At 37.6% G+C, this 16676-nt stretch overlaps 1 protein-coding gene across 2 annotated transcripts in view; it reads right to left on the bottom strand.

Annotated features, from left to right (window-relative positions):
* The window catches only part of IBTK (inhibitor of Bruton tyrosine kinase), a 70339-nt gene extending 53936 nt beyond the window's left edge, over positions 1 to 16403 (bottom strand). Inside the window, exons 1-4 of one of the 2 annotated variants that reach the window (XM_081139983.1) lie at positions 16225 to 16403; positions 8519 to 9221; positions 5604 to 5700; positions 4175 to 4299 (exon numbers count right to left, since the gene is read on the bottom strand). In XM_081139983.1, coding sequence (XP_080996109.1) covers positions 4175 to 4299; positions 5604 to 5700; positions 8519 to 8839 — 543 coding nt within the window. In that variant the 5' untranslated portion in view covers positions 8840 to 9221; positions 16225 to 16403. The remainder of the gene's footprint in view (positions 1 to 4174; positions 4300 to 5603; positions 5701 to 8518; positions 9222 to 16224) is intronic. The other variant, XM_081139984.1, reaches the window with a different exon arrangement.
* Positions 16404 to 16676: the final 273 nt, after the last annotated feature.

The raw sequence follows: 16676 nt of genomic DNA on the forward strand, positions 1-16676 counted from the left end.
AGAGAATATTATTAAAATTCTCTGAATAAAATGTCTTAATTTTATTTAAAATACTAATAATAAATTACTGCTAACTCTTTAAGCTGGATGATAGGTACATGGGATTCAAACTATTCTCTCTACTTTGTACACATTTACAGTTTTCTGTAATAAAAATTAGAAATATACATATTCTACTTCAAAACTATGTCTAAAAACAGACATAAAAAAGGATAAAGGAGGAATTAAGCACCTGTTACCCACAGAAGAGACTAAACAAAGGAAAATATAAACCTTAAGTCTTCAACTACAGAAAGCAGTAGCCACTTGTTTCCCAAACAGCAAGAACTGAGCAGAGTGCGATGTGAAGCAGAAAAATTACCAAACAGTGACATATGTTATTAAAGAAAATGGAAATGTCTTAAGATAAAAGTATTTTTTTGTTATTAATCCTTACCCGAGGATATTTTTTCCATTGATTTTTAGGGAGAGTGGGAGGGAGGAGGGGGGAGAAGAAGAGAGAAAGAGAGAAAAACATCGATGTGATTGAGGGAGACACATCAATTGGTTGCCTCCCACACACACCCCCGGTCAGGGATCAAACCTGAAACCCAGGTACATGCCCTTGAACAGGAGTTGAACGGAGACCCTTCGGTCCAAGGGCAGATACTCTAACCGCTGAGCCAAACTGGCCAGGGCTAAAATTATTTTTAAAAAGCAACATCACCTACACATGGGGAAGGGGGGTAGACAGTGTGTCCTTTTAAACCTCTAATTTTGTCTAATATAACTTTAATATCACACTTACATATTCATACATTCTTACCAGAAGACAAGGGTACTGAAATGGTTGAACTGCATCAGCAGAAGGCAATAACTAGAAACCAACAAAAGTTTCAAATATGCATGTACTTACATACCTAACCGCCAGGCCACACTGTGCTATTTCTTCAGCGAATCTAATGTGCAGCATACTTATTTTACATTAATCCCATTTAACAATCCTTTTTTCTTATTTTTAAAAATTACTTGCATTTATACTTATTTTTTGATTTCAGAGAGAGGAAAGGAGAGGGAGAGAGAGAAACATCGATGAGAAACATCGATTGGCTGCCTTCTCCACGACCCCTACTGGGGATAGAGCCCACAACCTGGGCATGTGCCCTGACCAGGAATCCAACTGCGACCTCCTGGTGCATGGGATGATGTTCAACCAATTGAGCTATAGCAGCCAGGCTGCATTTATATTTGTATGCTACCTATAAACATTTCTAACTTACAATATAAAAGGATGTTAAGAAATAAAAAAATCCTAGAATTATTTTCCAGAAAGTCAAATTCCTTTGGAAAATAAAATTATAAGCTGAATTTCAAGTTCTATTTACACATATCCTTAAGTCAGCTGGCAAGTTCTAGAAATATATGTGCCTATCATAAATAATGCAAAAAGTCATTATCTCATTGAGCTATACCACCAATACCTGAAAGTTTAAAAATAAAACTCAAAGTTGCATCCAAATTTATTATACAAAGTTGGAATTTGAAAGAAAAAAATCATTTTATGAAACCAGAAATGATATTTTGTTCAATTTTATACTAAATATTAGAATGCCATTCTGCAATTTGACTTCTACTATGCTAACCACTACCAGAACTTAAGATCTCCAAATTCATTATTATTTTTTAAATTTTCTTTATTTTTTAAATTTATCTTTATCTTTATAGATGTCCCCCTTTTGTGTCCCCTCATTGATCCCGTCCATCCTGCATCTGCCCTAACCAGGCCTTCTCCATACTATTATCTGTGTCCATGGGTTATGCATTTATGCATATAAGTTCTTTGATTAATCTCTTTAAACTTTAAAACCCCAACATTTTAAAGAAGATAACTGATCATGGCTTTTCATCTTAATTCTCAGAAATATATTATGATAATATTAACAATCTCTGTCCCTTGGTAGTTAATTCATTTGGCACTACACTACAGAATCAGCCCTTTTTCAGTAACCAACAGGGCGCTCTATACAGGAGTGGGCAACAGTAGGTTTACAGTTGTAATACAAATAAATAACACAATAATTAATAACACAAGAATAAACTGTTTCATGTACTCACAACTGTAAACCTACTGTTGCCCACCCCTGTAATTGGTGCTCAGTAAATATTTCCATAAACTTGTTTCCTCTTTTCTGACTGATATTTTGGCTGCTTTCCTTCCTCTCAAATCTGTCCAATGTCTGCTTCAACCCTCATTCTGTAGTAAATAAAATCCCTTACATCCTTAATCTCTTCAAAAAGCACTCTCACTTCTTTGACTTAACTGAAAAGTACCTTTCTCTCTTTTTTTTGGTAAATCCTCACTTGAAGATATTTTTTCCATTGATTTTTAGAGAAGAATGGAAGGGAGGGAGGGGGGAAGAGAGAGACATCGATTGGTTGCCTCCCACACACACCCCCACCGGGCCTGGGATGGAACCTGCAACCCAGGTACATGCCCTTAACCTGGAATCGAACCCTCCACCCTTCAGTGTGTGTGGGATGGGATGGGGGGGGGGGCTCTAACCATCAGGCAACACTGGCCAGGGCTGTAGCTTTCTCTTTGAGTGTACTGTTTCATCCATAACTCTGCCAAATGGAATATGCTCAATTTTTCTATAGCACATATATCTTCAGATCAGAAGGTACAATCAGCTTCTGGTTTTCTAATGTCACCATCATTCCTTTACTTTTTTTTTTTCCCTTGGTGCTCTGATCTTACTTATTTACAGAGACAGGTGCTGAGCCAGGTTTGTTCCGTGGGCTACAGCGTGCTGACTCCTGGCATGTACAAATCAGTCTAGCTTCTTTTACAAAAAATAGGTTAGTTCACATTAAAACAAACATGAATATATAACAGAAATTATTTTTAAATGCAAGAATTTTTAAGATTAAAAATGGAGACTTCAAAGAAATGCTAAATCTGAAACCCAGCTTCAGGCTCTGCCCTGATCTCACCACAGCTCAGCCTCTTTGCCATCATGGGTTGAATTGTGACCCCAAATGACATGTTCTTATCTTAACCCCTGACACCTGTGATACAACCTTATTTGGAGTAGGGCCTCTGCAGATGTGGTCAAGTTAAAGTGAGGTCATTACCTGATCTAATAGGATTAGTGTCCCTATAAGAAGAGGAAATACCATTTGAAGACAGAGAGACAAGTTGGGGGGATGCCCTTCACCCTTGTGTAAAAACCCCTGCTCCTGAAAAAAAATCTTAGTTCATGAAATCTATGTCCATGTACTAACACAGACAAGGAAAACAGAGCCTTGGCCAGGTGGCTCAAGTTGGTTGGAGCATCGTCCCATACACCAAAAGACTGCGAGTTCGAACCCCAGTTGGGGCCGAATGGGAGGCAACTGATCGATGTTTCTCTCTCACATTGATGTGTGTGTTTGTTTTCTCTCTCTCTCCCTTCCTCTCTGTCTAAAAAAAAGTTTAAAAATTTTTTAAAAAGACCATACCCTCAGGTGAGGATTTAAAAAAAAGGAAAACAAGTATCTTTCTAAAGTGCCCCAACTCTGATCAGTCATTAGTGGCTGCTGATGGGTGGAATACCATTTTAAGAAGAATTCTGAAGACCTGTTCAAGCTCAGTTTAATACATACACACACACACACACACACACAGTGGTAGAAAGAAGAGTATGTCAACAGTAGTAAAATCCATAGAAATGGAAGATAACATCAGCATAATAATAGAAGACCAAACCTTTACAATTATATCAATTAATTTTACAATTACTTATATTTAAGAACTCAGGTTCACTTACGTAAAACTAGTGAAACTAAGTTTCAACAATGAATTCACTTGAGAAACAACTTGAAAAACTCTTAATTTTTGTTAAACGGAAACAAAGCTAGATAATCAACAGAAGGTCTACCCTTTTAAAATTAAATTAATATCTGTATAGTGCCTTTGAATTTCCAACAGTGCTTGACAAATATCTCATAGGTTTCTGCTATTTTACACAGTGTAAATATGATTAAGGCTAACAAAATCTAAGATAAATGAGGAAAGTTCTGTTGATTGATTTCTTCATGCAAATATATTATCATATCTTCGACAAAGTTAACATAATATAAATGAAAAGATGAGCTATCAAATACAGAAGTTCTTTTTAATCTCTAAAAGTACTAAGATTATACTTCAAAATACCTGCTTAATATAAACTCCGCTTCTGGAGAACAGATCCACCAATTCTGGATGGTGTTTGCTATTCTGGCTTCCATGACCCAGGGTGAAATTTGTATTATCTCCCCAAGTGTAGACATCTGTAGGATCTAAAATGAAAATTTTTATACTTTTTTTATTTTAAAACAAATATTAGTGTAGTTCAATTATAGATATATTCCAATAATCATTTTACCTCTCACATGACTCTTTACAGAAACTAACTACCACATTTAGAAAGATGTTGCCAACATTCTCTTTTAAATTATGAATCTAATGCCTGGCCGGGCGTGGCTCAGTGGTTGAGTGTCAGCCTAGGATCCAGGCCATCGGGGTTCGATTCCTGGTCAGGGCACATGCCCGGGTTGTGGGCTCGATCAATGACACTCTCATCATTGATGTTTCTCTCTCTCTTTCTCCCTCTCCTTTCCTCTCTCTGAAATCAATAAAGATATATTTAAATAAATAAATAATGAATCTACTAATACATTATATAACTCTAGAAATAGAAATCAGAAAATCTAAATCAGCACAGGCCTGCCTCAATGTGAGCAATCTAATATTTGTTCTTTGTTTCTAAAGTTTAACTAAAGTTTAAAGTTTAACTGTCAAGTGAGTAAAATACCACCTGCCATAATCACTTAGTCTCCATGAAAAGAATAGTTATTTAAACATAAAATTTTATTAATACATATATACAAAAGTTCAAAATGAAACAAGTGTGATATTAATTACTGTTCCTACAGAAACATTAACTTTCAATAGTTTGCTCTTGACAGATGTAAATAACACTACTAATTAGAGTACCCATTAAACTGGGATAAAACTTAATCACAGCTAAGTTTATTATATGAATCTTCATTTTTACTTTGGAAGGCTCATGTAATTCCTTTGTAACTGTAACCTGCAACATAGTATCCAAGGTAGAAATAAAAATGAAGACTGAGTCCTTTCTTAGCTTGATCACTAGTTAAATGCAAATTATAAAATGCCCCATTTAAATCTCTTCTGTTTTTCAGCCAATTTCCAGTTCCAGAGCTCAAAGGGCAAACAAACTGGAGGGATAAGAATTAGAAGAACGTGTGGATAGAAAAACAACTAACTTTTCCTCTCCACCTTAAATGTTGATGCTACTTTCTGGATGCACATTAATGACTTTACAGTAGTTACAAATCTAAATGCCTTCCCTCGTTAGGCTGTGCTTTTTAGTCTTATAGACATAAAATAGATTAAAATTGAAAAATGCAAAATAAATAGAAGTATTCTGGAGAACCAAAATATCAACACATACATACCAAAGTAAGTTCTTTGCAGATATACACACACAAATTTCCTCAGATATTTTAACAAAAATAAAATTTCATTAAAATTTTCTAAGCTGTATCTTAATGGAATATATGTGGAATTTTCTTACCAGTGTTTTTGAATACTACATGAGCTGGTCTATCCTTCATTACAAGATCCAAAGCTGACAAGCCTTCTTTATCTTGAATATACAGACTAACACCATGCTTAAAAAAAAAAAAGAAGAAAAATATATACGTGTGTGTATAAATATTTTAACCATTTAGCTATAATCAGTAATTTCTTATTCTTATTTATCAAAAATCCAGATTAAGCTCATAAATACATTTTAAAAACAAACATTTAATAACAATGATCTCCTGTGAGCATACACATTTTTCCCCTCACACACAGAAGAGAACTAAGAGAAATCAAATATCCAATTCTTGGTGGACTACGGAAGGACCAGAAAACATGAAGAAAGAAATAAAATTTAATTTAAAATAAAAAAATTAATTTAAAATCAAAATTAAGTAGATGTGAAAGTTTTCCATGGTAAGGCAGTTCTGGTTGCCTAGAAGGCCCTGTGCTGGGTCTGTGTCAGTGTGCATGCACACACACACATGCACTTTTTGTATTTAAAGAGCAATATTCCATGTCCAGGTAATGGTTTTCAAGGCAATGGCAGAAAAATACATATATTAGGCTTTATGTACATAAACATAATGTGATCAACTGTGCACCATATCTTTTTGCCTTGAATTCTATTGTACCTATTACTGACATTGACAATTATATTCTTTTATTTCTATTTGTGTGATATATGTTGTTTTTCCTTAAATTTTTTATAGCATTGTTTCACTTTGGCACGTGTATGCATGTGTGTGTTTTAAGGATGAATTTAAAGAAATCTGTAGTTTTATATCTCTACAATTAAAATTCAAGCATGAAATAGAACATTCTGTCCCACTTATTTAAGGCAGTTAGCACACCCTTCCCCTATTACCATACTTTCTGTCTTTTAAATCATAATGGAGGCAAGAGGTGACAGCGAGCTATGTTCAATTCATATTACTGTTACTTCATTAGTTTTTTAAATATAAAATGTACCCTTTTTCAATAATAACTTCTAATATTTTCTGGTAGTTTAATAAGACATTCAACAATTACTAAGACTCATCTCTATTTTAACTGGTACAAGTCATCACTGCCTATCCACACACACAGTTTGCCTGGATAGTTATAGGCTGAGATGAACCATAAAGTTTTAAAACTCTGTGACATGTTGGCACACTCGGTTTTGGGTTCCTCGGGAAAGAGGAATCTCCTCTTGCCTCATAACAATGGATTCTAATAAACTAAAACCAATTCTAACTTTATTATGTTCCAGATGGTTATGATACCTGATTTCCCAAGGATTGTCAATGAACAAAAATTACTCTAGTGAGCAAACAATAAAACAAAAATCAGAAATGATCTAAGATCTAAACAAATTTAAAACCGTATGTTGCCTACTGCTTTCAAAAACCTTAGACACAATAAATCCATGTGGGAAGACCTAAGCCTGACCTTTTTCAGAGTATGAAGGGTAGATTCTTGAGCAGAGTATTCCAAGCTATGAAATGACAAATGGGATCCCAGAAACTTAGATCCCTGGAGCTTATTTTGTAAGTTTTGTCAATTTGTCCTAAACTTTATTTATACCAACTGGACACTTGTAAGACTACTTATATACTTGTACTACCAAGTAGCCACAACCTGCATAAACGTCTAGGAACATTTTTTTGGCTTTAGAGCTCCCTAGAAATGGTGGGCTCTGACACTTTAATATGTACATCTTAAACTCTAAAGATAGTGAGAGGACCAGTGTGTACACTATCCCATTTCTTTAAAATCAACTCTTGTCCTGGCCAGTGTGTCTCAGTTGGTTGGAATCATGTCACAGGTTCAGTTCCCAGTCAGGGCACATACCTAGGTTGCTGGTTTGACCCCTGGTCGGGGCGCATATGGGAGGCAACTATCGATGTTTCTCTCTTTCTCTCCCTTTCTTTCTCTAAAATCAATAAAAACATATCCTCAGGTGAGGATTAAAAAAAAAAAATGGCAAAAAACTTTTTACAGCACCCCAAAACAGTAGATAAATTCATTAGCTTATTAAAAAGCACCTAAGTGTATATCAGGTTTATAAGCCTGACAGGCATTTCATACCAATGTCCTACAAGGAGCAAATGGACTTTAGACATATCTATTCCACCAGTAAACACTACTGGAGATGTCTGTCTGCAAATATAGAAAACTGTTGTTTGTTTGTTTTGCCTGTCTTCCCCAAAAGCAAAGCATAAGATAGACTGGCATGCAGGTAATTTCCTTGGGAAGACATCCTAGAGAGCAGTGCTGAGAAACCAGAAGGGTAAATCAAGGAAGGAAGACTGACCAAAAACCAATACAAGATGTGCTAAAGAGTAGGCCACTATTAAGGAGGCTAGTGCATGGTTCTACCAGGGCATTCTGGGAACTTTATAAAATACATTACAGAATAATTGTCCAATCAAGGGACAAGAGGAGGAAGTAAGTATTTACCACCAGCTCCCATTCTTCATTAACAGAGAGTTGCTCTACAGGGGCTTTAAAGCTCCCATACTTTTAACTGGTCATGCATTTGTAAAGCCCTGGGGCATAAAATCAGAGGCATGCAGTACACAACAGAAACAAAATGCAGATTATACCTACACAAAGCTGCTAGAAGCCTGTGCACAACTGGTCACCACGATTGTGGATAGAATAAGAGATGAGGCCAAGATGATATGAAGTAGTTCAGCAGAGGTAGCTGAAGCACTGATCTTTCCAAACTGGTTATGTGCTAAGTTGAATTAGTTTAATATGGCTCTCTGGCTACTGCTGCCCATATATTACCAAAAAATTCAGGATTAAATAATAGACTATCTTGAGACTAAATAATTTCCGGTGGGATAAAATAGGGATGTATTCTGCTTTCCTTCTTTTAAAAAAAAACATAATAGTTTTAAATAAACAATTTATACTTACCTTCAATAGAGACCAAACACAATCAATATGTCCATAAAATATGCTTCTGTGCAAAGCTGTCCATCCTGATTCCTTGTCTTTCACCAAGGGATCCACTCCTTTCTCAATAAGCCATTCTAACACTCCTTTCTTCCCACAGGAGGAAACAAGATGGAGGGCATTTCTGCCGAAGTCATCCTTGATAGTTGCGGCATTATAACAATGACTAGAGAGAAAGGCCTTAATCTGGTTTTCACTCCCCTTGGTGACCACAGAAAGGACATCCGAGGCATGCTTCAGGGATCGACACTTTGATGTGCAGTCAGGGATGGAAGAATTCATCCTAATTGTTTTTATACTGCTACTTCTTCAGAGTAGTCAGATAAGACTAATTTTTAAAAATGAAAAAGCAGGACACAATAGTGCTACTAGAAAAATTTATAGAGACTAAATGGCCTGCTTAGGATTATAATTTAAACCCTAATGGCAAGAGTATAAAACTATAAATCTTTGTACAATTGATTTTGGCACTTAAATTAAAAAAAAAAAATTATAAATAGTGCTATAAAGTTTATATCAAATACAAGTTCTTTAGTTTTTTCAAAAAGGAGCTTTCCACAGTTTATAAATTATTCCTGGAGTCAAGCACCAAGGGGGAGTGAGGAGGGGAATTCCCCCTCCACACTATCTGATCCTTTTAAATATCCATAATTGCAAGGGTGACCTATAAGAGAAGGGGAAAGGAAAAGAAAGTAAAAATACAAAAATCTCTCTTTCTCAAATACTTTACAATACAACTACCTCCATATTTAAGTGCCTTTAATTCCTACTTCAAAAAAAAAAAGTCTAACAACTTTCACCTTCACATCTATAGTATTCTATATCTACATCAGTCATCCTCACCTTTTTTTTCCAGTCTCATGTTTAAGGTTAATCTCTAGTCTATACTCTGGAGTCCACCTCTTTCCTTTCAAAACTCTCATTCCTTCTCTCCTGTATTTTTACACTCTTCTGGCTATGTCCCCACAAGCTATAAACACACTTAAATCTACTTTCTTTATAGGAATCTCATGCCAAACCTTTACCCCTTAAAACTGAACCACCACCACCACAATAACCAACACTCTCATCATTTAGTGTTTACTAAGTCCCAGACACTGTGCTAATCAATGTTCCCGTTAGAACTTAGAAAGTTCTTCAATACAAGAGATAATAATTAAAGAATAGGTATCAAAACAACTGGAGAGATAAATGGAAAAAAATAACTTTTAAGTACTTACTTTATATCTTAAATCAATATAAATTCTAGGTGGCTCAAACATTAAAAAAATGACATAAAAGCACTAGATGGAAATATAGGAGACTCTTTTTTATAACCTCAAATCCTGAAACACTGATCAGAAAGAATATATGCACCCCTATGTTCATAGCAGCACAATTTACAATAGCTAAGATCTGGACACAGCCCGAGTGCCCATCAGTAGATGAATGGATAAAAAAGCTGTGGGACATTTACACCATGGAATACTACGCAGCTGTAAAGAAGGATCTCGTACCATTTGGGATAGTATGGAAGGACCTGGAGAATATTATGCTAAGCTAAATAAGCCAAGCAGAGAAAGACAAACATCACATGATCTCACTTATACGTGGAATCTAAAGAACTTAAACTGATGAACAGAACTGATTCAATGACATGAAAACATGGATCAGACTGACAAATCTCAGAGGGATGGAGGGGGTTGGTCGGGTGAGGGGCAGAGATTAACCAAAGAACTTATATGCGTATATGCACAACCCAAGGGTATGGACAACGGTGTGGAGAGGGACTGGGGAGGGGGGTGGGATGGGGTGGAATAGGTCATTGGGGAGAAAAAGGGATATCTGTCATATTTTGAACAACAAAAAAAAGGACTTTCTAAGTATGATCCAAAAGTAAAAATCTCAGACATTTCTTGTAGCAATATTTTTTCTGATATATCTCCTCGGGCAAGGGAAACAAAAGAAAAAAATAAATAAATGGGACTACATCAAACTAAAAAGGTTTTGCACAGCAAAGAAAACCATCAACAAAATGAAAAGAAAACCCACTGAGTGGAGAACATATTCACCAAATACATCTGATAAGGGATTAATATCCAAAATATATAAAGAACTTATACAACTCAACACCAAAAAAACAAACAATCCAATTAAAAAATGGGAAAAGGACCTGAATAGTCACTTCTCCAAAGAGGACATAGAGATGGGCAATAGGCATGAAAAGATGCTCAATGTCACTAATCATCTGAGAAATACAAATTAAAACCACAATGAGATATCACCTCACACCTGTCAGAATGGCTATTATCAATAAATCAACAAAAAAAACAAGTGTTGGTGAGGATGTGGAGAAAAGGGAACCCTCAAGCACTGTTGGTGGGAATGCAGACTGGTGCAGCCACTGTGGAAAGCAGTATGGAGTTACCTCAAACAATTAAGAACAGAACTGCCTATGACCCAGGATTCCACTTCCAGGAATTTATCCGAAGAAACAAGAAACAATAATTTGAAAGAATATATGCACTTCTTTGCTCACTGCAGCAAATAGCCAAGATTTGGAAGCAGCACAAGTATAGATCAGTAAGTAAGTGGATAAAAATGCAGTGGTACATTTACACAATGGAATACTACTTGGCCATGAAAAGGGAGACAATTTTACCCTTTGCAACTGGCATGGGTGGACCTAGAGAACATTATACTAAGTGAAATAAGCCAGTAAGAGAAAAACAAGTACCAAATGATTTCAGTCATATGTGGAGTTTAATGAACTGAACTAGCCGGCAAAATAGAGACAGACTCATAGAGAGCAGGCAGACAGCTCTGGTGGGTCAGGGAGAGGTGTTGGAGTGGGGGAGGAGGGGAGGAATTGAGCAAAAAGAGAAAGAACTCATGGACAACAGGGAGGAGGGAGTAAGGAGAGGTGGGAGAGGGTATAGGGGATAACAATGGAAAAAAATAAAAGTTATAAGCAAAAAATTAATAAATTCAATCAGTTTAAAACCTATATGAAAAAAACTTTAAAGACCAAAAAAGGAGAAAAATCTTCCTTTATAGTCTCTCCAAATTAGGAGTCCAACAGAATAAAAGTCAAAGAACATTACCACATTTCTCAAAAAAAGAGAACATTTAAATGGATTTTTAAAAAGAAGAGGCTTACTTCACACTAAAGAAATGCAAATTAAAACTATGAGCTATCATTTTTTTATCAGAATGGCAAAGATTAAAAAGGTTGATATTACTACGTATTGATAAAGTTGTGGGGAAATAGGAACTCTACACCATGGCTGGTTAGCGTATAAATTAGTACCACCTCTATGGAGAGCAATTTAGTAATGTTTACCAAAGTGTAAAATACACATTTGTTCTGACCCAAACAATTTTATTCCTAGGAATTTATCTTTTAAAAATATACCCATGTGTGAAATGGCGTAAGAACAAGAATATTCACTGCATCATTGTTTAGAATAGTAAATCATGGGAAAACCTAAATACTTAAAGGAGATATAGTATGTCCATGCAATAGAGTATTAATCTTATACCAAAAAGAATGAACCAGCTATTTAATTTCTGATATGAAATAATCTACAGGATATATTGTAAAATATATTTTAAAATGAGATGCATGTGTAATACTATTTGTGAAAAAAAAGTATATGTATATATGTTTATTAAAGATGCCTAGAAAAATACACAAGAAAATGGTCAATAGTGGTTGTTCTGGGGGAGGGCACCAATGGTTGGAGATAGGAATGGAAGGCAGACTTACTTTTTACTATGAACCCTTCGAATGACAGAGAAAAAGTTATTAAAAGACTATTTGGAAGGACATACATAAGGTTTACTACATGTACAGGAGAAACGTGTGTGTGCCAGACAGATATGAAACATTCCAAATCGGCACTGCCCACTTCTATTTCAAACTACACTAAGAGTCAGAAGCCCTAAATCTAACTAGTTTTTAACTATTCTGATTCCCCACCTGAAAATGATAGCATAGAACTAGATGATTCCTCATCTTTCTAGCTCCAGTTCCATTTCAAGTCTGTAAGTTTTATAATTTGACATAGTTCTCATAAAAATCATTCCCACTTTAAGTACGGATTTGAACCACAAAGTGTTTGGGAGTTAGTTGACATAAAGAAAAAGGGGCCAAACTTCAAGTAGTTTAAAAATGTTAAAACTGGAAATTAGTGCAAAATGTAGTTCATTTCAATCTTGTTGAGGCTCTAAAAGTTTGCCACCTTTGTGTTTTTAGTGTCTTCACAATACCTGAAACAAACTACTTATTGGTGAATCACTCAAACCCTACATGAAAGAATGTAAAATACAGCAAAAAAGAATTCCCTAATTTCTTACTATATGTAATTTAAACATTTAAAGGGAAAATAAAAAAATATTAAATATAAAAGTAATACCATACTGAAGCATATATAAAGAGAGAAGCACATAGAGAATAAATACTATGAACACTACCATAGAAGTGACTAAGAGCTAGCATTTATTAGAGTCCTACATATTTAGATTCAAATATAGCAATGCCAGCTGTTACCAATTATGTAACTCTAAAAATTACATAATCTCTCCAAGCCCTAATTTCTTCATCTGGAAATGGAGACAATACCACCAACCTCAGAGTTACTGTAATGATAAACAAAACTGCTTAGCATGGTGCCTGGCACCAAATATGGATTCAAGAAACAGTAGTTTTTATTACTACTATTTCTTCAGCAACAAAAAGGTAACACATTTTAATCTCAAAGTTCATGCTTGAACTTCAATGCCTCTGCAACCTGGTTTCCATGTATACTTCTCCAATGAAACCACGAAACTGAAGACAGCTAAATTGCCAAATACTTTTTGGGTACTTTCAGTTCTTATCTTGACTTCCCTGTTTTTGATTCCTCAACACCACATTCTCCTAGGGAATCTAGAAAGGGATGCTGAAAGCATAGGATCTCTCTCCTATCACTTCTTCCAAAGGCATTATTATCCCTTTCCCTGACCTTTAAATAATGGGCTTCTCTCAATATTTCGTCTTCAGTCTTTCTTTCCTCTACTTGGTATTCTCCCTGGATAATGTCACTCTCTCATGCTAGACTTTAACCTACATGCTCATAATCCCCAAATCTGTTTCCTGCCCTGACATCTCTCCTAAATTCCAGGCCTATACTTCCAATGCCTAGTGTAAATCTTATTTATGCATTCAACAAATGCTTACTGAAGGCAAAGAAAGGAAAGGAAATAAATATTAAGCATCTAATACATACTGAGTATTTTACACTGCAGAGAGTTTAAGTAAGCCACCCAAATCATACCACCAGTAAAAGAGGAGTTAGAATTCAAACATAGATCTGTTTAACAGTCAAGCCCAACCTGTTTCTACAACACTACACTGCTTCTCCAGTGCATCCACCGTAGGGCACAAGGTACTGGGAATATAAAAATAAATAGGACTTAAATATTTTAGATAAAGTGATAAATATAGGTTCATGAATAATAATTAAGTGAAAGTACAATTGCATTGATTGAACGCAATTTATTACCCAATCTCTACCACTAACAGGTAGCAGCTTGGAAGAGGAGATTGATTATAATTAAGCAAGTTTAATAAAAATATATCATGATTATAACCTACTATGCTGAAGATAAAACAAGTGACTCATAGGACAAAAGGGGTTTAGGGAAGATTGCCCCCTGGAGATGTTTAAGACTTACGATGAGTACATGTTTGCAGATAAATTCAGGGTGGGTGGGCATTTGAGGCAGAGGGAACAGTAAATATAAAAGCGCTAGGATTATCCTGGTCCATTCTGAAAATTCCAAGTAATTCGGAAGTCAGAAATGAGTAAGGCCTAATACAGACACACGGATGGACTAGATTATGGACACAGCCTTATCTGCCTTTTTTAGGGATAAAGAAAATGAGGAATTCAGAGATAAATCTGGGATCTTGAATTGACAAGACGGGGTGATAACTCCCAGGTTCCTGGCTTGATTACAAACAAGGCAACCAAAAAGAAGAGTAAGAAGTAAATACTTTGGTAATCAGAAATACAAATCAAGCTTAAACAAATAAAAAAGTTGAAAATTTGTTTTATAAGTGATGAATATGAAGTATTAATGAGAAATTGAGTTGGAGAAGTATAGCTGGCTACAGGTAATTATTGTTCAGCCTTGAAGACCTGACCACCACGAAGGTGTTAGCCAGTGGAGGTTGAGCCCTCAGCAATGGCTAGTAATCCTACTTATGCTTGGTTAAGAGTTCAGTTATCTTCCTAAAACACAAATCTAATCATGCTACCTCTGACATATCCAACCAAAATAAACCGGTATCCATACAGGCATACCTTGGAGATATTGCAAGTTCAGTTTCAGACCATCGCAATAAAGCTAGTGGAGGGTCTTGCCTTCAATTTGTAAAAAACACATCTGTGAAGTGCAACAAAGTGAAGTGCAATAAAACAAGGCATGCCTGTATTTCACGTACTAAGAATAGCCTGTGACTTCAGGAAGAGGAAGCCAATTAGGCCCGGTGACCATGTAGCATATAAAGTTCAGACTCTGAATTCAGAACACCTGAGCTGGTAACCCAGGTGCACCGCTCACGAGCTAAATGACCCTGGGAACAACACAATTCCCTAAGCATCAATTTTCTCACTTGTGAAAAGGGGATAACAACCATCTCCTGAGTTGTTCTGAAAAATAAATAAGACCGTTCATATGTAAGCACCTAACAAATGTTAAGAAAAAGGGGACACATTGGTATACAGGTTAAGAAAACTGCCAAACTATATTAGAGTTTTTTGTGCTTGGAATGCTTTTCAACCAAACCTTTACAGGGCTGTCAACTTGCCCGTGGCTTACAAACATGGCACCTACCATCTTTTAAACTTTGATGTGTACAAGCACAATGCTTCACATAAAAACTAACTGAATCCTCTTTTCAGCCTCCTTATTGCCCTTGTATCTATGATTAGCTTCATTTTACAGAGAGGATCTAAACTCACAGAGATACAAAAGAAGACTCTAGATTCTACCTATTCTACTCTCCCCAAAATACTGTCTTAAAATGCAGTTAGGAAACCTTCAACGAGAAGCAGAATATTGTTGCTGAAAAAAATTACCCTTACTTGTAGTCATCGAGTTGGGTTCCCACAATCTAAAACTTCTTTAGAACCTGACATGATAGAAGAGCAAAAAAAGTCCTCTATCCTCTCTGTCCACCTCCGGGAAAAGACCCGCTCCCTCTCCCCACAGTCAGCTCAGCACGGAATTTCACAGTTAGCACCCCCGGAGTGGACTAAGACTGTGTGACCACACGCAGGGGAAGACGCCTGGAGGAATGGCCTCAACTTCCAGGCTCGAGACTCAAAGGGAAGTGACAGGGGACACCTATCTGAAACTCGCAGAGCGACAGCCTCGGAGGGCGTGTCAGGCGGGCCCGCAACGTAGCACTTCGCCTGGCCATTCATAGCGGAGGGAGGCGGCGGAGAGGCGGCTGCGGGGACGCGGGCTCTCCGCCCGCCCCGCGCCGGCTCGCGCGAAGCCCGGCAGCCTCGGTGTCGCCGGGTCCCCTCCCCGCGGTCCTCCCGCCCCCTCCGGAGAGTGAATAACGTCCCATTGCCCCCCGGCTGAAGGGACGCCGTGGCCTCGCGCCGCTCGGGCCGCGCCGAGCCCTCCCTCACCAGTCGCTAGATTAAAGGGCGCCGGCGGTCTCCGCGGGGTGGACACACGGCCGCGCAGGGACTCATCCTCAGTGACGGCAACGGGAGGAACCGAGGGGCGCCAGGGGGGAAGCGGGCCCCAGACGCGGGTGAGCTCCGGAGGCGGCTGCAGCTACAGCCACGACTACGGGCAGCGGGAAGGGGAGCGGGGAGAAAGGACCGGGGCGGGCTGTACCCAGGAATAAGACGGGCGCTGATTGGCTGGGGCTCGTGTATGCCTCACGGGGGTTGGCTGCTGCCTGCCCAGAAGGCCTAGCGTGGCGGCACCTAAGCTGTGGCCTTTCCCCGGAGCCCGAAGGGAGGGTGACCCCCGAGGGCCTGGCGGCCGCGGCCGCAAGCCAGGGGCGGGGGACCAGCGGCGGTGGAGGAAATGCGCTTTCGGGGTTGGCTGTCGCCCAACGTTGCTCTCCCGA

Source organism: Miniopterus schreibersii, assembly GCF_964146895.1.
Source record: "Miniopterus schreibersii genome assembly, chromosome: 6".
Taxonomy (NCBI): domain Eukaryota; kingdom Metazoa; phylum Chordata; class Mammalia; order Chiroptera; family Miniopteridae; genus Miniopterus; species Miniopterus schreibersii.